General features: G+C 39.7%; 1 protein-coding gene and 1 long non-coding RNA gene across 35 annotated transcripts in view; one reads left to right on the forward strand and one right to left on the reverse strand.

The window, feature by feature from the left end:
* Positions 1–26,065, reverse strand: part of DST (dystonin) — a 313,318-nt gene that overhangs the window by 64,417 nt on the left and 222,836 nt on the right. For 29 of the 33 annotated variants that reach the window (XM_081856621.1, XM_081856616.1, XM_081856602.1 and 26 more), the window contains 8 exons: positions 24,256–24,751; positions 21,604–23,078; positions 5,437–5,598; positions 4,199–4,369; positions 1,585–1,751; positions 1,017–1,176; positions 461–787; positions 131–215 (listed from right to left, as the gene is read on the reverse strand). In XM_081856621.1, the coding sequence (XP_081712747.1) occupies positions 131–215; positions 461–787; positions 1,017–1,176; positions 1,585–1,751; positions 4,199–4,369; positions 5,437–5,598; positions 21,604–23,078; positions 24,256–24,751 (3,043 nt within the window). The remainder of the gene's footprint in view (positions 1–130; positions 216–460; positions 788–1,016; positions 1,177–1,584; positions 1,752–4,198; positions 4,370–5,436; positions 5,599–21,603; positions 23,079–24,255; positions 24,752–26,065) is intronic. The other 4 variants (XM_081856607.1, XM_081856605.1, XM_081856620.1 and 1 more) reach the window with 1 other exon arrangement.
* LOC309339398 lies at positions 11,157–26,063 on the forward strand. Of its 2 annotated transcripts, XR_014155300.1 has the most exons (4): positions 11,157–11,841; positions 14,230–14,356; positions 14,786–14,983; positions 25,982–26,063. It is a non-coding gene; the product is annotated as an uncharacterized lncRNA (long non-coding RNA). The 2 variants fall into 2 exon arrangements; XR_014155301.1 differs by lacking the exon at positions 25,982–26,063 and having other exon boundaries at positions 14,786–15,373.

A 26,065-nucleotide genomic window follows, 5' to 3' on the forward strand; every position in this document is an offset into this window, starting at 1 on the left:
AAAAAGTTTTGTTTTTTTTTTTTAAAAAAAGCTTTAAAAAGGTTCCAGTAGGAGTCAGTGAGCCCCCAAAAGTTTCTATTTTACTTGTCTTTGTTGTCATAAATCATTAATTTCCTCATGGCTTTCTCACCTGTTGTTTGTTTGAGAAGCTCCAAACCATTTTGTATAGCCTGATCAACATTTTGCTTTCTGAGCAGAATCTCTTCTTGGAGAGCCTAGAAAATTTCAGAATGCTTTTATCATCAGAGAAGTCATCATTTAAAATCTATAAAGCTGAAAGTCTATAAGCAGCCACTTATTCTCTCAGAGTGAGAATTGGAGCAGGGTGCGGGGAGGATAAAGGCTTAAAAATAAATGAATAGGATACAGAATTAAACGACTATAACAATACAAAAAAATGAGAATATGAAATAGTGCTTAAAATGGTAAAATAAAATCAACAGAAAATAAATGGAAATACCAGCATTTCAGTTTGTTGTTTCACAAGCAAGTCAGTATTGTAGTCTTGGACTGCCAGTTTGCTCAGTTTCTCATGTACTTCATTCAGCCAATTCATCAATTCAACTTCATCCTCTCCAAAAATCTGAGCATTGCAATAGGCTTGCTGTAGAAGCTGAGCTCTACTGCCACTTTTCTCTCGAATCTCAATGTATTGGGCTTCTGAAGAATCTAGTTTCTCCTGCACCATTTCCTTATCTTCCTTGGAGCTCAATGCCTTTAAAGCCTGACCAATATTAATAGCTTGCTCCAAATTTTTGTTGCGAGTGGCGATGTCTTCCTCAAAGGCCTAAATGAAGTTTTCAAAGTAGTAAGAAAAAGAAAAGAAAAACAAGCAAACAAAAGAAACCATAAAACCAAATATGAAGACAACTCAAGAACAACCAAAAGAATATAACTTTGATGGTAAAAGAAGAATATAAACAAAGTAATAAAAAAATGTGTTGGGGGGAATACTCCACTTTTGGTTTACAAATCATAAAATAATTGCCGCAATGAAAGGCACATTAAGATCTTACTTTATGTTGAGAAATCTGCTGTTGTAGTTTGGAAGCCTGTGTTCCAATGGGTTCTGAATTTGAAAGCTTCTTTTCAGTGATGGTTAGCCACTCAACCAGTGGTTCTAAAGTTTCATGGAATTGCTGTGCTACAGCTGAGATACCTTCCAACTGACGATTCCTACAATATGTGAAAACAAAGCACATTTTGTGGCATGAGGGATGTATGAAATACTAAAAAGTTAAAACCAGCGCTTGGAAAGAACTACTTCGGTTTAATTATGTTCAATGAATTACTTTGAAAATCTCTGAACTACACCTAAAAGTAGTTCCCATAAATGGAAGATTATGGGAGACATCCACTTTACTACAAGAACGGGTGATTATGTGATACTGATTTCCCGATATTATTTCACTGAAATTTCTAAAAATAAAACTTGTAATATACTCAGAGCCATTTTCTCATTTAGCTTCAAATGCGAATCTGAAACTGGATGAAAATGTTGCTATAGCTCCACATTAGTTTCTAATGCTGTATCAAGGAGTACACCCTACTGTACCCCTAAGTGAATGCAAACATTTCAGGTACCTTGTTTCTGCTTTATCAAGCAGTGCATCCCATCTGCTATCCAGGAGGCTCAGCTGTTTCAAGATCTTCTCTTTATCAGCGGGCTCTGCTGACTCTGCAATTTTCTCCCCTTCACGCTTGATTAGTTCAACAGTGGGTCTGCGGTCATCCAGCAATCTCTGGAGAAGCTGGAGACAAAATAATCAAAAATCAAATTGCCAGGAAATGACTGTTCACTACAAGGCTGTAAAAAGATTAGGAGGCAGATTCTTCAAGGTCTTGTTTACTGGCAAAAAGAGGCAGGCTTAAGGGAACAATTTTCTGAGATGGCAGGAAATTGTGAGGGTGCCAGCAGTATTACAATGCAAGTGCCATAAATTGCATAAATAAGTAATTTCATTATGAGAGCGAGCAAACTGTGCCAATCTTAGCATCAGTTGTAAAGGTCTAGCATCCTTCCAAATGTTTTCATTCAGATTTCTTTTCAATGCTATCCTGGAAGCTCTGGAAGGGCTACAGATATATATGACTTATATGAGGTATGATGTTGACATGTGAAGGGAGAGGGGGGAATCAAGTGGGACATTTTATAACACATGACAGTGCTGGGAACTTTTGGGGAAGCTTTTCCATTTTGGAAAAAGAAAAGATGGGAAATTTTGCACTTCACCTAAGAACCCTCCCCATCTTTTCAATACGCTGGTGATGTTTGCAACTATCCACTGCAATCCAGAGAAATATCTGTTTGTTTATATAGTGCTCACCTTTCGAAACACTTGTGGCCGCATTCAATAAGATGAACACAATTCAGGGCTTAATGATGCGCCTAAGACCAAATTATTTTAATAGGGAATCAAACATGTTATAACATTCTCTGGATTCTGTCCCAAATTTTCAGTACAAACATATGATCATTTTGGAGATTATTATGTTGCGCGCAGCTGCAACTTTGGATACTCACTTTGGCCAGACAACCTGAGGACTTTATTCACTAAGCTTCATGCAGTGCTCTTCCCTGAGGGTTGCCTTCTATGTTTCAGCCAAAAATCCCCCCTTCTCTCTCCTACTGCCTTTTGTTAAGACTGCTCAGAGAGCACAACTTCTCTCTGATGCTGTGCATGCTGTGACCTGCTCTTCCCTTGCTCATACATTTATTTTGAACAGGAAAGTAATTATGGATCTGGTTTACAGAGTTTGTTGTGCTGTATTTACTCCACAACTGCCAATTCAATATTTAATATGAACCTTCTCCCCCCCCCCTTTTTTTAAGTGAGGGTCTAACAATCCATCAGCAACTGTGTTACAAACAATTGTTGAACAATCTGAAGCAGGGGTGTTTGACATTATTAACTGAAGATACAGGCACACCAAGATGTTACCCTAAATCAAAACAGATTCTACAAAACTCTAGAGACGGAAGTCAGGAAGTAAGGGGTGGAGCAGAAGCTGACATCAGGTACAGATTTCATCCCTTGCTAACCCATATGTATAGGCAACTCGTATAAATCCACACTGAATGGCATATATGGGAAAAAGAGATTAGCTGAGAAGGGGTGGGGTGGAGGGTTGTCAAAATGATGAAGGAGGATTGAAGCCCTGACAAAATTTTGAACTTTATTTCAACTTAAGGGAGTAGCTCTACAATGTTCTTCCCCCTGCCCCTTTTCACAATATCAGTGATGTCTTTTCAAACATCAGATTGCTTTTGATCCTTGAAATAATTGTTTTTGATGTGCATCCAGTGAAATGTACACGTGCATGAAATGATGCCAAGAACCAGCACAGATATTCCAGAGTTTTCCTTGCAATATATACAGAAAACTGGTCCAATGAAATGATTGTTTGTGCTATACATGGCATCTGTCCCTCCCAGTCTGCACCAGCTCCCCACATTTCCCAAAGAAGTGAAGAAAACCACATTTCCCCGGACAAAGGATGCAATCAATGCCTGGATGGGAGGCTGCCTGGGAACACCATTGAGTTCCATGGTGAAAGAAGAGCTGGATATAAATTTACATACCAACTATTTGTTATATTTCTTGGTCACTTTTCTCATTGAATGAACCAAAGCAATTTAGGGCTCATCCCACACTTCTGCTTGCCTAGCCACTTTCCCCCAGGAAAACCCGCTGTCTACCACTGAATCCGAGCCATACAAGTAAAAGGCAGGACTAACAGATCCTGTCCCACTAATATGCTACAGTCTGGATGCCTCTGTTAAAATGAGTGGAGAATTCCAAAATGAAAGTATCAAAGGGCAAATCTTTAAAGAGAATTTCACAGATTGGGTTGAGAAAATTTGCCCTTCCCCTGAAAAAAGCCAAACACATCCCCCACAGAAGCATCCATGACAACCATCCTAAGTGATGGGATGACAGAGACTATGGAAAGGTATTTTTTTTCAGGTTCTTTTGCAATTGCACCTCTTATAGCGCACGTCTAATACACACTCAGCCACACTGTTATCCAGGCCGTCACATGTTATTACTGTTATTAATTGCCCACTATTCATCCTAAGGCCCCGGGTGGGTTACAACATTAACACACAGCTTTAAAAACAGTTTAAAATACCCCACTGAGCAGGTGACAGAGAAAATATAATTAATCTAAAGATAGATAAATAACTTCCACTCACTTTCTGCTCCTGTATTTGGGCCTTCACAACTTTGAACTCAGCAGATGGAGGCTTCTGATTAGCCACAAGGTCTTCTGTGTCAATAAGCCAGCTAAGGATAGATTCGACAGCATCTTGAAACCTCCCACAGTGGAGCAGTGCCTCTTGCAACTGGGCTGCTCTTTGAGCAACCTAACAAACAAAACAAAACAAAACAAAACAAAACAAAACAAAACAAAACAAAACAAAACAAAACAAAACAAAACAAAACAAAACATTGTAAATATTATCCTTTTCCCACAATACCTCTTTCCATCTTCCCAGTCAATCAAACAACCCCTAGGGAAAATAAGAACAATTTAAGGCTAGCAACTCCTAAACTATGAAGCTCTTCACTGACTTGAGTGACATTCTGTGCACTTCGGCAAATAATTAAAATTGTCTTAATACAGGTATGAACAATACAATGTTTTGTAGCAGTAGGTCATAGGTGAACAAAGTGTGAGGTAGACCTGCCTAGGGATAATCCCCAGGGAAGCCTAAGTACTTCATGTGCCTCTTGAATGCATGCATCTTTATTTGGAAATATAATATAATATAATATAATATAATATAATATAATATAATATAATATAATATAATATAATATAATATAATATAATATAATATAATATAATATAATATAATATAATATAATATAATATAATATAATATAATATAATATAATTAATATAATATAATATAATATAATATAATATAATATAATATAATATAATATAATATAATATAATTTTTTATTTATACCCCGCCCATCTGGCTGGGTTTCCCCAGCCACTCTGGGCAGCTTCCAACGAAAGATTAAAAATACATTGAAACATCAGTTATTAAAAACTTCCCTAAACAGGGCTGAAGACAGTTGAGTAGGCATTTTGTTTCAATCAGCATGACACAGAAAGCACCATGAATTATGTTTTGCAATCCTCTATTTCCTTTAGGCTTTTGACTTTCTACAGGTTTCTTTCCATGGACATTAAAATGACAGGGTACCCATGTGACAAAGGGTAGTCTGCTTCTGTAGGAGCTCTACATAAGCACCAGAGCACACATGGAGTTCTGGACTGGGGATTTTGTGCATTTTATTATGCAGTCTACTACAATAATGTATAGTACTACTTTGTAGTGAAAATCAGAAATAAGAGCAAAACAAAAACAACAGCAAACTAAAAAGGTAAACAACAGTGCAAATACAACTAACATACCTTTTTGTTGAGAGTTTTCCATCTTGTGTTAACATCCTCAAGATCACGCTCAAGGTTATCAGTACTAGCATTTTTAGCAGCACTCTGAATAAGGCCTTGACCCAACCAATTTACCTCCTGTTGCTTAACCTGCAGTGGTTCAATCTTTTCCTTCTCGAATACCTTCAGATCAAAAGGAAAAGAAAGAAAGAAAGGCAAAGGCACATTTAGATTATTAAGTCTGGAACATGCTGAGCATAAGTAACGACCAGAGCAGATATCAGTAGTAAAATCACACAGCATGTCATGAACATAGTGTTGAAAGACAGTATTTAGCTACAGAGTGTACATGTAAAATTGCTCTTAATGTTGTAAACACAAAACAACTCAGAGTAAATTATATACACATTAACCCAAACAGGAGTTAAGAAACTGCTATTACATAAAAAAAAACCAAGCACTGTATTTAAAAGGAAGAGACAAACATAGTGCCCCATACTGAATCTTCCTAATATAGATGCTCAAACAATATTTAAAGCAAAAGGTACACGTTGTGGACACCTATGTCAAACTAAAGAGGATGACATATTGTGGGTAGTAATTGTTCAGATATCTGTTCACAATAGCCCATTCTTCTTGGGGCTATGCAACTCTGTGCAAACAGTTATCCTTTGCGTATGGCCAGCAGACACAAGTAGCCCATAAAAACATAAGAGCCCTGATGGATCATGCCAAATGCCCATCTAGACCAACATCTTTTTCTCACAGTGGCCAACCAGATGCCTGTAGGAAGCTTGAAAGCAGGACTTGAGAGCAAAAAGGACTTGTGACTCTGGCGTACAGAAGCATACTTCTTCCAACAGAGAGCATAGACATCATAGCTAGCAGCCACTGACAGCTCTATCTTCGGTGAATTTGTCTATTTCTTTTTTTAAGACAATCACAGTAATGGTCACCACTACTTCTTTGCCACTATTCACTGCATGAAGAAGTTCTTTCTTCAGTACTGTCCTGAATCTTCCAACATTTAGCTTCATACAATGGTCCTGGGTACTAGTATGATTCAGCCAATTTGGATAGATCACTTTGGATTTCCTTGCAATCTTTTTGTTCTAACCACCCTGAACAACTTGGTACCATCAGCAACCTCAGCTACGATGCTGATCACTTTTATAATTTATAATCAAGTTTAAAAGTCCATGTCCCAATGCTGATCCCTTAATTGGGAGAACTGCCCATTTATTCCTACTGTCTGCTTCCTGTTCCTTAATTAATTGCAGAACAGTAGGAGGACCTCTCCTTTTATTCCACAATTAAGCTTACTAAGGAGTCTGTTGTGAAGTACTTTGTCAAACCCTTTCTGAAAGACCAAATACACAGTGCCCAGAGTCTATATAGTAGAGTTTGAAAGTATGAGTAGTAACGGTGGACAAGGGTTACAGATAGGTAGCCGTGTTGGTCTGCCATAGTCAAAACAAAACAAATTCCTTCCAGTAGCACCTTAAAGACCAACTAAGTCAGTTCTTGGTATGAGCTTTTGTGTGCATGCACACTTCTTCAGATACAAGGGAAATGCTTAAAGTTTGTTGAGGACAAGGGAAAGTTTGTTGGTGGACAAGGGAAATGCTTAAAGTTTGTTGAGGAAATTAATCATCTGAATATGCTCAGCATATGTTTCTGTGGTGCATAATGATTTGCATAGCCATTTAAGGATGATGCAGTGCTCTTAGTTCTAATAGGAGGAGCTGGTGTTGGGCAACGTGGCTCCTACAGACCAAGTGAGCAGTGAGATGCTGGGCACATGCAGGAAGGGACCTGCCCCAGTCCTAACTGCACAATGGAGAAATGCAAGCGCTATCCAACGATTTGGGGGCCACTATAGTATGGTGAGCCTGGACCTCAGGAATGGCCTGGGGGAATGAGCTGATCATGTGACTAAGGAACTACACCAGCATTCACCTTCTAGATAAGACTAGTAATGGTTATATTGTTTTAGAAGATACTGAAAAACAGTGGGGACCATGTCCCTTTATTTCCCAGGTGGTCTTCATTGGCAAGAAATTCAAGCATGCTTCACACAATGATATCATAATGCAGGTTAACTCAACCCACCAACCTAAGTGATGTTCATTTGAGGACTTGCAAAGGCTAGTGACAGAAAATATTCCACAGGCATCAAATGCTGTTGGTGGGTTATGAACCCAGGCTATACAAACTGTGGTCTTAAAGCTTCTTACCTTTGAAATACTCCCTCCCCTCCCCCCAAATCTTCTTTTTCTTCTTCTTCTACTACTACTAAGACACTGTCCCTTGGCAGCAATTTCACTATAGTCAGCAAAATATTGTGAAGCCATTGTACTGCAATACTGTACTGAGCTTTATTATTATAGCTTTACTAGCAAATATAGTCCACATCCTGAATATATATTTCAGCTGCCACTAGTAATATCATTCCCTGAATACAAGCAATGTTATGGGGATACTACAAGTGTACCTCAGTATGGCTAAAGTTATTTCTCAGAACCTATGAAGCTAGACACTCAAGTAGCCCAGGACACCCAAATTCCTAGAACAGTCTGAAAATAAAGCGTGTTTATAGTTGATGTACCTCAATATCAGCTTTAAGTAATTTTTATGCTCACATAATTGAAAACAAAAATGATAAGAAGCCTCCCCAAGTTGGGATACATAAATTGTACACCAAAATGGTCAAGCACAACACTAATAGGAAAGCAGAAACTTGCTATGTACATAGTGTAAGAAACCCAGATTTTCTAGGATAGTCTGCAAACAGCACATTTTCACACCTAAGTTTACGTCATAACAGCGGCCAGCACTTCAACAGACAGCAAGCACATTTGACACACAGGACAGTGTGTGACCCATCTCTCCTCAAGGCCTTGAATCCACACAAATAACCGGGAGAAGGGGGTTTCGCAGAGGCAGCAAGGAACTTAAGTCCGAACATGGACAGCTCACACACATTTGACACTACATGCAATAATCCTCAGACACAGTGGTGTGTTACATAGTAGCAACCAGGAACACACACACACACACACACACACACACACACACATACACACACAATGCTGTTTTTGATGCACTCAATAGCACTACCTATTTGCAGGACATTGTGGGATTTGTTAAAGCAGAGTTCTGAGGAACCAAGTAGTTGAAAACAGCAAACAGGTCTTACCTTTCCCACAAAATAATATATAATATGGGCAAGTTCTCTTTACTTTAGAGAAATAAACAAGGGCTGGGATGCAAAAGCTAATTTACACATACCCAAGTGTTAGCTCAGTAGTATCTTTGGCAATCAAACAGGCAGGCACATGTACACACCCCAGGTTCCATAAACTACTTTTGAAATTCCCCTCTCTTTCAAAAGAAGCTTCCTGTGTTTGAGGTTGCTGTGTGAGAAACACAAGTCCTGCTCCAGTTTAGGCCCATGGAACTAGTAATTCAGTACTTCAATCCAACTCTCTTCTATTTCAGATGTTCATATACAGTATTTTTAAGATAATTCCATAGCAATCCAAACTGAGTTGTTCCCCTTGATTTGTTGTTTAGATACACATACCTACTCACAAAAGTAGGACTTGAGGCTAGAGTTTGCCAGAACAGCTTAGCAACAAGTCCTAAAATAACTCAAGACACAACCAGATCAGAGTGACCAAAAACAAAAAGAACAAAATTAAATTAAAGACTTCACAAGCTCCCCATGCTTATTACAAAGCTGTTTTCTACTTCCTTACTTCATTCACCGCTCAGTAAATGTTACAAGATCCCTTGTAAAAAAAATCCCCTACAACTTTAGGACTACTTTTTGGCATGAAGATGCAAGGAAATAATTTCAGTACGTGCAACAAGCCTTTAATCTGTGTACTTTGGAAACCGCAGCAATCTGAGCATCGTTGTGTATACCTTTATGATGAACGGTGCAATCCTATACGTGTCAACTCAGAAGAAGCATGCCCATCGGGTTTCATGGGCCTTACTCCCATGAAAGTGTGTACAGTATATGGCTGCAGCTGAAATCTGGTTAAATCTGAATAGGGAAGGCCTATCTGCCCTTGAATGGCATTGGCTGCTTGAAACATAATTTGAGGGGAGGGGAGGAGGGGGTGCTGAACATCAATGCCTAGTGGAAGCATTCCAAATAAAGGGTAACAGGCACCATCTGGACAATAAATAGCCATGCAACCAAACAGCTGGAAGCAATCAACCCTGTCACAAACTGCCCTTAATCAATTTACTGAAGTGACCATCTCGCCAATTTCTGCCTTCTAATAACTTGTTGGGCAAATGATTCTAAAGGAATTCTTTGGGTAGATTAGCAAAATCTAAACATAAGCATTCATGATGCAATTACAGAAGAAAAATTTAAAAAAAATATTTAAAAAATAACCCACCCTGCAGCATGAAAAGAATGCATTTAAGTTTGGAATTACCTTATAAGACAACATGCCATTGCACACTGTATCCAAGGTTTGTTCTATTTGCATGCCTGTAGTCCAAAAGCTGAATTCAGCGCTGATTGGATTTGCTTTTTGACAGCATGTGGTATTATTAGCCTCTAAAGCCTGACAGGACAATTCTATTGCACTTGTATGGGCCATATTACTTTCCTCAGTTTCATGCAAAATCACATATTTTACTAAGTCCGTTTCACTAGCATGTAAAGCTGCATCATCATCATAAATATCTATATCCTGAGTTGCAATATCCAGGAGGTCCTTTTCAATCATCCTGTCTTGGGTGTCTAATGGCTCATTAACTTTAGCGCTGTTCCTCACTTCCTCTTTGTCTAAAGTGAAATCATGTTCCCTCTCACCATCCAGGAGCCATTGGGGATGTGCTAAGAGGTCTTCTTTCAAATATGTCAGTGGACTGCAACGTCCATCTCCTTCCCCTTGGTTGCCCTCATAGTTCCAGAAAGGGTCTTGCTCTATATGTGAAGCATTCTGCAATTTTACTTGACAGTGTCCACTGGTAGGGGCACTTCTGGAGGTAAGCAATGAAATTTGATGTTCACTACTAGAAATGATAGGAGAAAATGATCCAAATTTACCTACAAACTGATTATCGTCTATGGAAGATATGCTCCTAAATTGAGTTTGTTCCCCTTCTAGCACATCTTGTTTTTCTTCTCTTTCTGCTGGAGGACTGCACAGACCAGAGTCGTCTTCTTCGGAAGTTAGAGAACTAGTCCCACATTTGACCTGGCCTGTTGCTGCTAAGTCGGACACATCAACAGTCCCAGCAAGTGAACACTCACTTTTATTTGCATAGTCTGCAAAGTTTGGTGGAACAAGCATCCTCCAGGATCTCCTATGTTCTTTCTTTTCTGTGTGATACTTTGCTTTGGGCAAGCCAGCTGTTCGAATGATGTCACTGTTCAGCTTAAGGGCATCAAAGATCATTTTTTCATCTAGCTTATTGGCTTCCCGTCCTCTGAGTTCAAAGACACTAGAAGAGGAGAGGGCACCATTGGAGCACAATGTACTAAGGTCCAGTGTTCTATGACTATACGGCAAAGTCCGATCTGAGAAATGCCTGGAGGAGAGGCTGCCTTTAGAACCTGAGTCAATCTGTTCATTCAGCCGCACTGTGTCATAGATTGACCTCTGGGGAACATAACAGTCCTCAATATTTATATCCTCTTCTTCTTCATCACCTTTTCCTACACAAGGAGGATTCTGGCGTAAACAGTCTGGCCTGCTCAGCGGCTTCCCCATTTCTGCAGGAATTAACAGGTCTAGCACTGCTGCTAGGCTATCTTATTGGAGACACGCAACACACATAAAGTAAAAATTAAAATAAAGTAATAGAAAAGCAGTTTTTAAAAAGTACAGTAAACTTGCCCTCAGCAGAAAGATGCTTACATACTAAAACACAGGAAATAATTTATGAGGCGGTTAAGGTCGTAATCAGTGCATCTGTGTAAGTTTACCTGGCTGTGATTTAAAACATTTCTCCCCCTGCCCCTAAAATATAAAGTGCTTGAGCTTAAGGGGGTGGGGAGAGGGGAAACAAAAAACCCCCACACCTTTTAATATTTTAAAATACTAACTCAATGCACAAAGACATCAACAAAATGTACAAACCCCCAAACCTCAGGAAAATCTTTAAGTGGCTCAAAAGACTCAGAACTTCCCACATAGCATTCCATTTCAATTTTTAGGTCAAAATGTGTGTCTTAAATCTCCAGATTAAGTCTTCAAAATGAATCAGCATTATAGCAGGCAGCACGCTATATTCAGGAGGTGACAGATTAACTGTAATCCATTTAAATGGCTTGCAGAATTCCATCTCCTTTATAAATAAGCCATGTTGTGGACGCTTTTGAAGAAAAACAAACCAGAAGAGCTGTGGACTGTGGAGACCAAGGCACAGAGAAAGGCTTCAGGAAAAACAAAGGTATATCCAGAGTTGTAATAATAATAATAATAATAATAAAAGAAGAAGCTTTCTCCCCCTTTTTTGGCAGCAGCTATAAATAACCTCGATTCAAAAGGCAGTTTATTCCTTGCTTCCTTAAAGCTTCTCTGTGGCGCGTTCAGAAGTTCCATGGGAAACACAACAGTTTTCTGAGGAGCCAGACCAATGAAATAATAATACAAAAAAGCAACGGAACAGAATTAGTAGAAAAAGAAACTTTCCCCCCAGTTTCACTCGCAGAACACATTCCTTGAAAGTTGTTGTCCTGTTTTAAGGCAACACAGCAGGAAACTAGAGCGTTTCTTCCTCCACTCCGGCACAAAGGCACAACAGATTCACATTCTGTTTAAATTCAGCAGGACTTTTTTTCTTTTTTTTTCTTTTTTTGCATAAACGGTGGCTAAAAGAGCGTGGTCACTGTTTTCATCTCCGTCTTGAAGCGCAGCTGTAGCGAAGAAGGCATTAAAAAGAGCTCACAACAATAAACGCTCACATGTCCTGCCCAGCGCAGCTGATAAGCTTTCCGGCTCTCCCTGGTTTCTTATGGTCTGACAGGCATCCCTCCCAATAGTGAGCTTAAAAGAAACGCCCTTTGCTATTCTTTAGGCAACATCTGCTCCTATCGCATTCGTTCCCTGAGTATTATTCCAACCGAGCATTAGGAGGTGCCTGACCTCTTAGCTCTTCCCCCTTACGCTTCCTGCCCCACATGACTTTACTTAGCCATCTTTCACTTTTACTGTTTGTCTTGTCTCTGAACGAGGCTGAGCCTTTTCAGGGGGAGGTGCACAAAGGAGCAAGTTCCTGTCTGCAGCACTCCTGCATATCGGAGTCTGTGCTCTGTAATTCTGGAGGAAAAGAGGGTGGGTGGGTGGTGGCTCACAAGCAGAATGGAAAAACCGGTGCTAATTAGTTCAAAATGTCAAAAATTTAGTACATATTGCTTAACCGGGTAACCTGACACCATACAAATAGGGACCAGACTACCCAGGACCCTTCTAAAACACTGACAAACTGCACTTTTTCTGCTTCATAACAAAAATAATAATCCAGTACTTACAAATCATGCAGATTAACAGGAATCTGAATATAGTGGATGGTCACTTTTAATGGTATGTAGCATTTTAAACTAAACTAACCAGCTGTATAATAAGAATTCAATCAAATTGAATTACTTTCCACCATCACCATAAATCAATTTTAATTAACAGCCAGATCTTACTTCTTAGCAAGCCCCATGAAAAATCTCCATAGGATTGCATCCTTCACTCTATATTTGTAACACATGTACATTATATTCTATAATTAGGGATTTAGCCAGCAAATTGGTCTCTCTGAATGACTACAGAATGCATTCTTCATTCACAATCCAGTTAATCCAATGAAAAGGGATTTGCTTGATATTTTTTTACACTTCCTAGCTCTCAGACAACTGCAAATCCTAACATGCAAAGAAGTGCTGCAACTTTTCAGAAATTTCACCCAGTACTCCTAAAAACCGCACTCTATTGAGGTAATAGCATGAGTGGTTTTACTTATTTGTTTCTGGATCTCTTTAGATGGAAGGCATATTATATTTTTAATAAAATAAATAGCTAAAGCACTGAAGAGAGTAAAAATAATACAGAGCAAGGAGAGCAGCTCATTTCTTAAAGCTGGTGTATTGTTAATTTATTTGCCATATGTATACCAGCATATCTACATATAAAAATGCCCACGTTGTTAACAACCATCATGTCCCACTAAAAAGACAATGTTTCATACCACAAGATGCAGTCACAACAAACCATATACAAAAACTACAGCAGAAAAGGATCCACTCCCTTGGGAAGGCAGCACTATAAGAAGGGATAGTTGAAGATAGGAATGAAGTTTCTGACAGTCCACTGTCATACATATTCACTACTCCAAACTAAATCTTATTGTGTGCCACGAAGGATATTCCCAAATAAAGTGCAGCAAGTGTTTTCAAAGCAGTGGCCCTGGATGGGGGGCAGGAGACACTATCTGGGCTCTGCTTCAAGCAGCAAAATGGGTCAGTACTGGAATGACAATGAACCTTAAGACCCTCCTTTGAAGGAAGTCTGTCACTCCCAACCCAGAATGTATTTATAGTCAGCTGAGCATGGATTTGTTGAACAGGCACTGTACATGTCCAAGGCAGCACCTGAACACGCAGCTACTCCTTCCATTTAAAAGAATGGGGAAGACCATCTGTAAAGGAGCTCCATGTGAGCATTAGAATATACAGAGGGCTCTGGACAAAGGATAAGGTCTGTATGCAGGTAGCCACCCCAAATGTATGTTGAGTTTTTTCTTTAATGTAGTGATAATAAATTATTATTCTTTTTTAATTTTATATTTAAGCTGCAAAACAGATGCAAATATTGAAGTTGATGCAGCAACAAAATATAATTTTACTTTTGAAGGCGCCTGTGAAGAAACCACATACTTCAGGGAAGACTTAACACATTGCACTGATTCAATCAACAAGGTAAGAGGCCACCATCTACGACACCAACCTAAACCAATTTAAATATTAGTTCAAGCTCATCAACTGGAATATTCATCCAGGCCCAGAGCTCCTATGAAGCGCAATTAGAAGGAACCTCTTGACATATATCTGAACACTGGAAATATACTGAAACGACCCTTTCCGCATCTAGTAATGGTCTAAATGGGGGAGGGGATTTAATGAGCCATTCAGTGATAGAAACTGACATAAATTCCATGTGCTTTAATAAATAAAAGAATAAATAAAGAGTGTAGCAGGTTTATGGCTGAAATATTTTGCAGACATTTCAAGGATTGTAATTACGTGGCAGAGATTGAATGCTGCGTCCCCACAACCCCACCCTAGCATGAAGTAGCTCATTAAAATGTTCAGCAAAATACAAACTAAACAAGGGCTTTTGTTTTTCAGGATCATCTTAGCTGGTTGGCTCTTTGTGAGGAAACGGGCATGGTGTAACCCAAGTAAAGCAAGTTCATCTGCTGAATTTTTCTTTTGCCCACGTTCATTCAATGCGTACTTTCTTTAAAGCACAAAGGTCTACAATAAAACTGAATGAAAGTGAGAGAATGAAAGAGAAACACCATGAAATACAATATGCCAGCTACTGTAAGTAACTGAAAATGTAGCTTTGATTGGAAACACTGGAAGATTTGTTCTTGGGTAGGATTTCTGAATACAAAACAAAATCCTCTTTTCTTTATGTAAATACCGATAGATAAGATATAAGAACTACAAGCAGACAATCTTCTTCTCAGCTACCCAAAAGCAATACTCGTTAAAAGTGGACTGACTACTGTTAATTGTAAAAATATATGCTTATGGACCACCGTTCTTGGTAATGATTTCAAAGCAGAGTCACTAGTCGCAATTCCAATTTGCTATTCCCTTCCTCCAATGAGCTTGGGACTACCACTTGACCTTTATTACTTTACTATTACTTAGTGGTCTGCTTTGCACGTCATGTTGTATATTCGTTTGTTTATTTCACAACATTTATATACCACTGATCATAATAAAACCTCAGAGCGGTTTACAAAAAGAATAAACCAGTAACAATAACAGTAAAAAAAAAATCACTAAAAACAAGTATTTATAACATTCAAAACAAGTAAAAACATCAATAAGCTAAAACTGGGTCCAGGCACTGTTCCAAGGCATGCACAACTGCTCCTAATTCAGATGTTATGGCTGAGTGACACCAGCATACTTATGGTACCTGGCCGCAAAACTTCTAATGGCAACTCCCAGTCAGGAAATTGTTGCTACCAATCTAAACTATACCAGGAAATGATCGGACCATGACAAAGCAGTGCACTTCCACACCCAACCTCAGTCCATCCCTCAGGTCATTTGGGGCAAAGACTACCATCAAGGGTGTCTCCGTTGGACCAATGACCATTTGAGAGAGCTGCATGGTTGTAATGAAGGCCTTAAGTCTTGAGTTCAGCCAATACAGTGGCAGCCTCTAATGGATATTGAAGTAGTCCAGAGACTACCTTGACTAGCTTGATCAAGCATGCTGCTGGGCAACAGGGTAGTTGATAGACCAGCAGCATCCCCAGTCTGCTTCTTTGGCCAAGCACCAGGTACAGACCCTCTGATAGCGTGTCCCAGGAGATGGTGCATTTATGGACAACAGCAATACACATACCCTCAACCCCTCACTGGAGACTACTGCTAAAACAAGGAATGGAGACCAAAAAGCTAGGTCTCTGCCTCAAATGGTGGTCGTCCACAGGAAACACCTTGGTTACAGATCATGATTATGCTGGAGAGAGACATGCCACAAGCCCAAATTAAGATGACAGGCTAAGTCAAACCATGGTTTAGCTCAGTCTGGTGCAGCAGCAAAAAAAATGTGGAGCAGCAAGATGACCATTATCTCCTCTCCGGGAGCTGCACACTTGCACTAAGACGTGGTTTGTCTTAGTGTGGCGTGAAAACCAGGTCACTGTCTGAAAGAAGCCCGCACTTTTGTGGTTGACTGTTGGCTTATTAATGGATAAAGTGGATAATGTGAACCACTTTTCATATTCTTATTTGTAAATGAAGCATGGTTTAAAACTCATTTAAATATATAAAAATAGATAATACAGATTATTAGGAATGATATAATTAATTAATTAATTAATTAATTAAACAAACGCCCTATACCCACAGGTCTCAGGGATAAAATCACAATATAAAAACACAAAATACATAATCAAAATAAACACAAGAACAACCCAATAACCCCCCCAAAAAAATAATCAGAGAGGGAAAACAAAATTTAAAACACACAGTATTTGTAATAAAACATATAAAAATACCCATCAGGTATCGTTAAGGAGTAGATTAAAAGATCAATTTAGCTATCTTTCAAATCAAAACATTTTAGCCCTTGGTCCCCCCCCCCATTGTAACCATTCATAGAATGGTTCATAGAAATAATAATACAAAGCTCTGTTTTTCTTCTTTTTGCAAACATAGGTGCATATCTTCAAGAAATAGAGAGGTCCTTCTGAAAGGAGCTTCAGAAGTGTGCTAGTAAACCCATTCAAGTTGCCCTCACATAACCTGAATCGGATGCTAAAGACAAAGAAAGAGACTAATCTATGTAGTCCAACAACAGGGATTTGTGAAGCTCTGTGTGCAACTGTTGCCAAAATGCATTGTTGCATGGGATGAACACATTCTGCCAAGCAAATTGGATCCAGACTGAGTCGTGCTTACGAGTAGATCCATTGAAATCAACAGGGCTTTAGAACTGATTTAAGTCCCGTTCATTTCCAGTGGGTCTACTCTAAGCATGACTAAGTGAATACAACCCAAAGATGTTCTAGATAAAATGTACATGGAATGAACATGCTGAGTGTTTTCATAAATAAACAAATAAATCAGAGTGTCATGCTAGGCCATGGGAGAACAAGCTTCAAATCCCCACTTGGTCATGAAGCTCACTGGGTGACCTTGGGCTAGTCACCAGTTCTCAGGCTAGCCTACAGGGCTGTTGTGAGGGTAATGGAGGGGGGGGAGCTTTATGCTGCCTTGATCTCTTTGGAGGCAAGGTGGGATATACAATGTAATAAATAATAAATAAATATACAGTACCCCAATACAGGGGATGCGGGTGGCACTGTGGGTTAAACCACAGAGCCTAGGACTTGCCGATCAGAAGGTCGGCGGTTCGAATCCCCGTGACGGGGTGAGCTCCCATTGCTTGGTCCCTGCTCCTGCCAACTTAGTAGTTCGAAAGCACGTCAAAAATGCAAGTAGATAAATAGGTACCACTCCGGTGGGAAGGTAAACGGTGTTTCTGTGCACTGCTCTGGTTCGTCAGAAACAGCTTAGTCATGCTGGCCACATGTCCCGGAAGCTGTACGCTGGCTCCCTCGGCCAATAAAGCGAGATGAGCGCCGCAACCCCAGAGTTGGCCACAACTGGACCTAATGGTCAGGGGTCCCTTTACCTTTACCTTTATCCCAATACACACACACGTATTGAAACACCAGTTCTCCAAGTCAGAAGTTCCCAAAACACAATCAGACACAGAAAGAGCTTGTTGCAGTCTAAACCCAAAAAGTGCAGCGTTTACTTGCAACATTAAGAAAAAATTTTGAAAACTGTCAGAGAGAAAGAAGGCTTATCTTAACACAAAGTGGATTTATTTTAATTAAATTCATAGTTTTATTTTTAAAAGAACATGTAAAAACACAAGCTCTAAGACCCTTAACACCATCTGAAAAATTATTAAGCACAATGGGTAGAGGGGAGAAAGGATTAGTTTCTAAACTGTACTCTACGTTGCTCAATGTAACTTATGGATCTATGTCACCCCTTAACAAGATATGGGAACTGGATATTGGCACACAAATTATTCCCAAGGACTGGAATAAAACCTGGGCATCATGACCCTAAAAATCTGTTTCTGTTTTCCTTAGGGAAAACTTTAAAATGTTATACAGATGGTGTTGCAAGCCTTTGCAAATGTCAAAAATATTTTATTCTATATCACCTGACTGTTAGAGGGTTTGCAATAAACTTGGCACATATTATCATTTATAACGGGAATGTCAGTTGGTGCAAAATTTAATTTAATTTTGAGAGAAATGATAAATATCACTAAAGAAAATATTGTTTGTTGTCCAAAATTAATGTTACTGAATATTTTTGATGATACCAATGTAAATATATATTGTCAAAAGAACTAGTCTTATATATGATCTTGACAGCATGAATAGTAACTGCAACTCAAGAGAAAACAGCCCAAATCTTACACTTTTGATATGATTTGGCATTGCTTTATGACATATACCGCGGCACCATAATTTTCAAGACAACCTTTGTCACGTGCCTGGCAAATCTGCAACTATAGATGATCTGGTAAAGTTGAAAGTCTTTACTTTGTTATTTTAACTCATTCTACATTCCTATTTTATAGTTTTGTTTTTCATATTTTATTTTTTGTCTCTTGTTCTAACTTCCATATACATTATAAAATGAAGTAATAATTACAAACTTTACCCAAAGAGGTAACATAATTGTTCCAATTCTTACTGCAAATTACAAAAAGAAAGCCTGAACAGGCCAGTAGATTGCATAGACTACAGCTCCTCAGGGATATCATTGATCCCCTTTCAAGGATGTGGTGGAGAAAGACAGGGGAAATTCTCAAACGTCTGCTCATCCCATATTTATCTGGGGGATACCTTGCATTGTTATATGGCAAGGAAAGCCATAAAAGAAAAGAAAGGCAGTAAAACAATATAGAAAAACAAATGGTAGTAGCACAACCACTATCATCACAGTAGCAGAGAGATCTGCTAAGAGCCATCACAGGGTTTGCAAAAGAGCTCTTAAAGAGCTTGTGAAATGTACGCAATGGTGGGTCCAGACATGCTTTCCTGGGGAGGGCAGTCCAGAGCACTGGTGCCGTAACTGATATTGCCCTGTTCATTGTTCTCACCCACTGCATATCTGCTGTTGGGGAAATGCAAAGCAAGACCTCTGACGTTGCTTGGTCACACTGAAGGAAATACATAGGAAAAAGCAATCCTTTAAGTACTTTTTATGACTTTCAAGTTTAAAAAACCCATCTTGGAAGCAAGTGTACCTTAAAAAGTGGTTTCTTCCACTGCCCACTGTTATATCTCTTCAGGTCCTATTGTCTGATAACCTGAAAGAGGGCTTTTTCATCAGGGGAGCCCTATCTTTGGCTCAGAAGGGCTCCTTCTGTTATTTTTTGTATGCCAGGTAAATGATGTCTCATTTGCTCAGGCCTTTATATGCCTTTATTCTACTGATTCTGGTGTTGAGCAGGCAAGAGGACCTAGTGTTGTGCTTCCCTTCTGTGCCATCTTAGGAAATGAAAGTTCATTATGGCATAGAAGTTAACACCTAGTGCCCAAAGCAGGGTTGTTTTTTTGCTTTCAGCCACTGAGTTTATCTTAGGCACACTGGATATTAAAATAAATTCTGCCAGACAGCTTTCTTGGATGAGGGCCGGGGTTACAAGACAGAAACCAGAACTATGCTTCAGCAGAACAAATGCACAGCCAGTGGCCTGTTGCCCTTGCCTTAGCTCACCTCCACACTTCTTTGTTTTGCCCTGACTGATTGATCAGTACTTTTCTTGATCCTGGGAACCATGTTTGGATGAAACCTCTTGACTGCATAATGCCTGGCATGATCCCAGGTCATGACTCTTGGGACAACCCCCAGGAATGAAAGCTAATCTCAGCCTTTTTGGACCTCGCCCAGGACTCTGCTTGACCTCACCTTCACTCTGTCACAGGAGGGCTGGCTCTTCATATGGTGCACATAGTAAATGAAATAAATATCTGCTGCTAATACATATATAAGCACCAGCTGTCAGAGAAGACAGTTGAATTGCAGCTTCTTCAGTTCCTCTCCCCATTGTCTTTTATTTGGAATTGTTTGATATAAACACACTACTCAGAGCAGGATCTATTTCTTCCTGCATGCCTGTGCAATGCCTCTGGGGCGTGGGATGCTGGAGGCTGTGTTCATTGTGCTTTGTCTTGCTCTCTGGGAAAGATTATGGCTATATTCTGAAAGGGTGTGGAGGTGGGGAAAGTTCAGGGCTGCTTCTGCCCTCATTCTATCCCATCATTCAGCAATCTGTTCATTGAGAAGGCTCTCTTGCCACAGAAGCGCTGAGCTTCCTCAGCCGGGCAGTATAGTAACAATGGGAAGCAAAGGAAATATAAAGATTCTTAAAGAATCCCAACTTTTTTAGTAAATTGAACTGTGTTAGTTAAGCTCTAGGGCAGTGTTTCCCAAACTTGGGTCTCTAGCTGTTGTTGGACTATAGTTCCCATCATCTCTAGCTAGCAGGATTGGTGGTCAGGGATGATAGGAATTGTAGTTTAACAATAGCTGGAGATCCAAGTTTGGGAAGCCTTGCTCTAGAATAACAAAAGCTGCAGTTGACAACCCTTCTGCGTGCTTGAATGGAACCATGATTTAGTCTATTTGCACCCAGCCAGTTTTAAAATTACCATTAATAATGTCAGCTGTGGGAGAGGAGAGGAGAGGAGAACACAAGAAGCTCAGCTTTGCTGGAGATCTTCAAAGCAAAATGCAGGACATTCTGTTTTAAAACAACTTAAGAATGCTTCTCTAATAACTTTTGACCAAAGAGAAGACCATCTTCTCAGTTTCTAAATTGCTTCATGAGAACACTGAGCTGAGAACACTTCATACAACTTCAGACCACAACCCTCAAATTACTTGTAAATTCCAAGGACCCCCAAACCAAAGGAGCATGTGATATCACTTCCTGTTGGACAACTTAAGTCTTATTCATTACAAGGCAAATAAAAATGTTATGATGTAACTATTTTGCAGCAATTATGTTTATCCGTTGAAATTAGAGGAAGCATTTGAATTCATAAACAAACAAACAAACAAAACTTGCTTATTAATAAAGCTTTAGATCTCAAGACGGGAATGCATTGGGTGGGATGTATGTTATGTTAGATCTCACTCGTCTTAAAATAGGCAAAAAGCACCCTCTGTTGGGAAACATGAAAAATGACTTTGAACGCAATTCTTAAGAAACTGACTGGCTTACAACACATGATCTATAAGCTGAAAAAGGAAGGCCAACCCAATCACTTTTCCTTGGGGGTCTAGACTACTAAGGAGCTCGCGTCACAATATTCTTACAGTTAGTTTTCATTTTACAATACAGAATTCTAAAAACTCAGAAAGGTCCTTCTTACCTTAAATACGTTCAGCTGCTGATTTATCGTCTCAATTTCCATTCCAACAGACCCCTGGGACTCTTCATGCTCTTCAACTTCCCCAAGCAGTTTAGAAAACCCCTTTAGTTTACTGTAGAACTCTTCAACGCGGCTAATAGTCCCTTCAATCTGTTCATCTCTGGCTTTTGCTCTATCTAGCAACTTGTTGCACTGCTTATTTAAAGCCTCCAAGTCCCTTTTTATACCTGCAAGATCTGGAGAAGCTTCAGCTTCATTTGCTAGCATCATTTTGCAGGTATTATTTGCATTTTCATTACTGGTTATGAGTTCCTCCAACTTTTTCAGGAAAGTTTTTATATCCTTTCGCTGTGACTGCAGTGTGACAAGATCCCTACCCACAGAATCCATGCTGTCCAATTCATCGTCGAACTCTGCAAACTGAGAAAACATCTCTCGGATGCTGTTTTGGAAATGGCCAATTCCCTGGAGTTTAGTCTCCAGGAATGAACATTTATCTTCAACCTGCTGACTGATGGTGCTGAATTCTTCTTCTAATGTTTCTGCCTGCAACAAGAGGTCAGAGACACCTGATGAATCTGAAGCATCTGCCACCAGTTCTTGGGCAAGCTTTTTTGTAAGGTCCACTTGAGCCTTCACAGCCTGGAGTGTTTTCTGCTGAGCCTGCATAATCGTCAAGTGTTTGTTACTGTAAGTCTGGGGTTTGAGAGAATCGTGTGTTTCCAGCTGTTCTCTGACATTCTTCAGCTGCTCTTCAACATCCTTTGATGACTCTTGAAACTCTTTCAGTCTCTGAGACATCTTTTCCAGACCATCTCTCTTAGCATGCAGTTGTTCTGTGACTATATCCATGTTCTGGATCAGCAGTGTCTTCTCCTCTTCAATAATGTCTTTGTCTGTCTGACAGGCACTGAGTAATGTTTCAGCTGCATTACATAATAGCTCCACCAACCCTTGGTGTTTGTCTAGGTCCTTCTGCCAGCTCTTCACCTGAGTGATGGAATTCTCTAGTCGAGCAGGATCTATGCTCATTTCTATTTGAGAGATATTGCTTTGGCATTTCGCTATCCAGGGTTGTAGGTTTTCTACATGCTCTCTGTATCTAAGGGCTTTTTCCAAACAATCATTTAATTTATCTTGCCTTTCTTTAACTTGCTTGTTCATTTCATCCCAGTTACCTCTGAGCAAGTTCAGCTGGGCCTGCAGCTCAGCCTTTTCCGCTCCCTGAGTCTTCTGGAGTAAACTTTCGCCTTCTGCGATGATTTTTTCATAAGAACCAGTCTGGTCAGACAAGGCAGCCTTGAACTCTTTCTGATCATCAATTAATGTCCACAGAGACTCCAGCTTGGTAGAGATGGGACAAGGCTGATTCTGTTCTTCCTTCTTTTTGTCCAACCAGGCCTGAAAGTCCTTAGACATTTGCTGGAACTGATGAGAACTAACGTAAGTTGACTGAAGTTGCTCAATGTGATTGCCTGCAGAAGACAAACAAACAAACAAACAAACAAAAGTTCTTAAAATCCGTGTCTTTGAGTGGCTTCTAACTAGGATTTTGGTTGATTTTAATTTAATCAAAGAAACATTATGTTATAGGAAAATGCACCCTATTGCAATTTGAGATGTTTTATTAAACATTATTCTTCATTGGAGCTTGTTAGCTGATGAGTTTATTGAAGACCACCAGATTGGAAAATAATAGTATTGCAGCCTAAAATAATAACCCCTTGGATAATAATAATAATCCCTTGACAACAAGGGATTCTTGAGGGTGGGGAACTAATCAGGTAACCAGGATAGTATGATCACTAGTGCCACTTTAAACATCACAAACATAAACAACATGCACTATGAACAGTAAAGCTTGCAGTAATCCCTCAACAGTCATTGAGATAAAATGCTTCCAAAGATCACTGCCAGTCCTGTTACAAGATTACAGAACTCCTGTTGGGACTCCCTTGTTGAGTCTGAAACACACCCTCCCCAAAGGAAGGGCTCATCCATACTTGTCCTGTGCCTAGAAAGCACAGGTCCAAGCAGTTTTCTGCTTGCCTAGCTAATTCAGTTTCCTTGCCTGGAAAGCACGGGTCCAAGCGGCTTTGCCCTGTCACTTTCCCCTGGAAAACCCGCCCTTTAGTGCTAAACGGAACAAATAGCAATCAGGTTTTGCCGTGTGCTCTGATTCAGCACTAAACCGCCAATTTCTCCAGGGGCATATAGAAGTGTGGATGAACCCTAAGCCTATCTGAAACTGTGGCATGGTCAAGACAAATACATAAAGGTTGGAGAAATATATGTATTTTCCCTACATAAATTTCACATAGAAGCATTAATTTACAATGTGTAAATACATATACAATATGTAAATACATATGGTAAATACATATACAATCTACTGTCAATCACATGTCATTTGATACCTTAAAAAATTCAAATAACTGGCATAGTCTAGAAATATGCAGCTATTCTCACCCACCCATTCATAGAATCTAGGCCCTCAATATCATCTCATCTCATTTGATGTGGTTTATTTATTGTTTATGACTTTTCTAATTATGTAAATCTTGTCATGCTGTAAGCCGCCTTGAGCATTGTTTTTTTAACTGTGGAAAGGTGACATACAAATAAAAAATGATGATGATGATGATAACAAACCTGCTTTTTGTTCCATATCATGAAAGGGTTTTAAGATACCATCCAATTGCCTAGCTAGTTCAGCTTTCAAGTAATCTTCTGCCACCAGTGCGGACAATTCCTTGCACAGAGCTTGAGCAGCCTTTCTCTTTGGCATTTCCTGTTCAATTTCTTCTTTCACTTCTCTGGCCACTTCCAGTTGCCGCTTCACAGAATCAGGGTCTGTACTTATAGCCAGGCTGCTGTTGAGTTTATCATCCAAGACACTAAGCTTCTCAGAAAGGCTTTTCAGGCAGCTTTGATATTCTGTGCTTTTAACAATGGCTTGGTCGATTCGGTTGCATCGGTCACTCAGCTGTCCTGTTAAGCCATCCCATTTCTGCGCCACAGCGGCCAGTTGCTGCTTCACCATTTCGTGAGAAGGTGGGTGTTCACCTGGTCTCTTCATTATCCCTTGTCCAGCTGTGTTCAGCTGCTCATATTGGGGTTTTCGAGTGTCAAACTCATTGAGCAGAATCTGATGTGAGAAAGTAATTTCAGGAAAGTGTAAGGAAACACAGATATCACAAACTGTTACTAGCCATTTACCTAGTGTAGCATCCTAGGCTGATGAGTACATGAAATACCGGTAGCTCTTTGTCGTAAAAATAAATTCATTCTGCCAGTATAGCTTTAAGGTAGGTTAATATATTCATATTTATCCCTTACGGCTGGTTCAGACAACCTGCTGATCCAGTACTGCAACCCATGATGTGGAAGAGCAGGTGCACCCTGCGTGAACTCCACCATGCATATACTATCACTAAGGATAAAGAGGCACCTTGGAAAACACCTGATCTGCATGCCCCAGTCTCCTGCTTTGAGACACATGTTAAATGAATCAACCTGAGCATTGACACGTGTGGATGAAGCAGTCACCGTGGTTTTAATCTCATCGGACATCACCTCAAACAATACTTCTCAATTAAAGTGCACATGTTCGTTTCACTGCAATTTATGGAACCATGAATGTTGAGGGCCAAACAAGCCCATACAGATCACTGCTCCAAGGGTTTACTATGTCTAGTTGTTAGCTTTCCTGCTTGACTTCTAAAAGAAGAAGAAAACTTCTTAGAAGACAGTTCTAAGAGCAGAAGACCATCAAATGAATGCTTCCGGTCCCATGTCTGTCAAAATAATGGGAAGTGGGTAGGGGTGGGTACTGGGTGGGGAGGAGTGGTGGGTAGGGGTGCTCAACCTCTCCCACATGTCCTCATTCTCCTCTGCAAAAGGCAAACAAATCCAGGTTGTTGTTTCCCCCAGTCAAAGCTAACTCCTGATTTTGGAAGCCGGTGTGTGCTGAAGGGGGAAATTATACACTTATGTGGGAATATTTGGAAGGAAGAATCAGTGAGTGGGCAAAGATTAAGCACCTCCTACTACACTTCCAAGTGTCATCACATACCATGCAACAGCATTAGGAGGGAAAGATGACAGTGAGACTCCATATTTCCTTTCCAATACCTATACTGGTCGTGAGTGTGGAATATTTTGTAATTCACGTGTGATTGATACTTGCTTATATATGCACAGAGTCATAGAAGAAAGGCGCTGCCATTCATTTTCCCCTGCTGAAAACTTTAACCTCTAGCTGCACTTCTCTCACCACACAGAAGCCCTTTTTTGTCATTATTAACATTATTAGTTCCATTTTTATTTATTTTTTAGAAAACTGATTGTTGTTTGGTGCTTTCATATTTGTTTTCAGAACTACACTCCACCAAAAAAAGGATAAACCAAATTGGTGATGGGTCTACAATAGCAGTGTTTTCAATCCAGGAAGCACAAGCAA

The sequence above is a fragment of the Podarcis erhardii genome, assembly GCF_964252035.2.
Source record: "Podarcis erhardii genome assembly, chromosome: 3".
NCBI classification, from domain to species: Eukaryota; Metazoa; Chordata; class Lepidosauria; order Squamata; family Lacertidae; genus Podarcis; species Podarcis erhardii.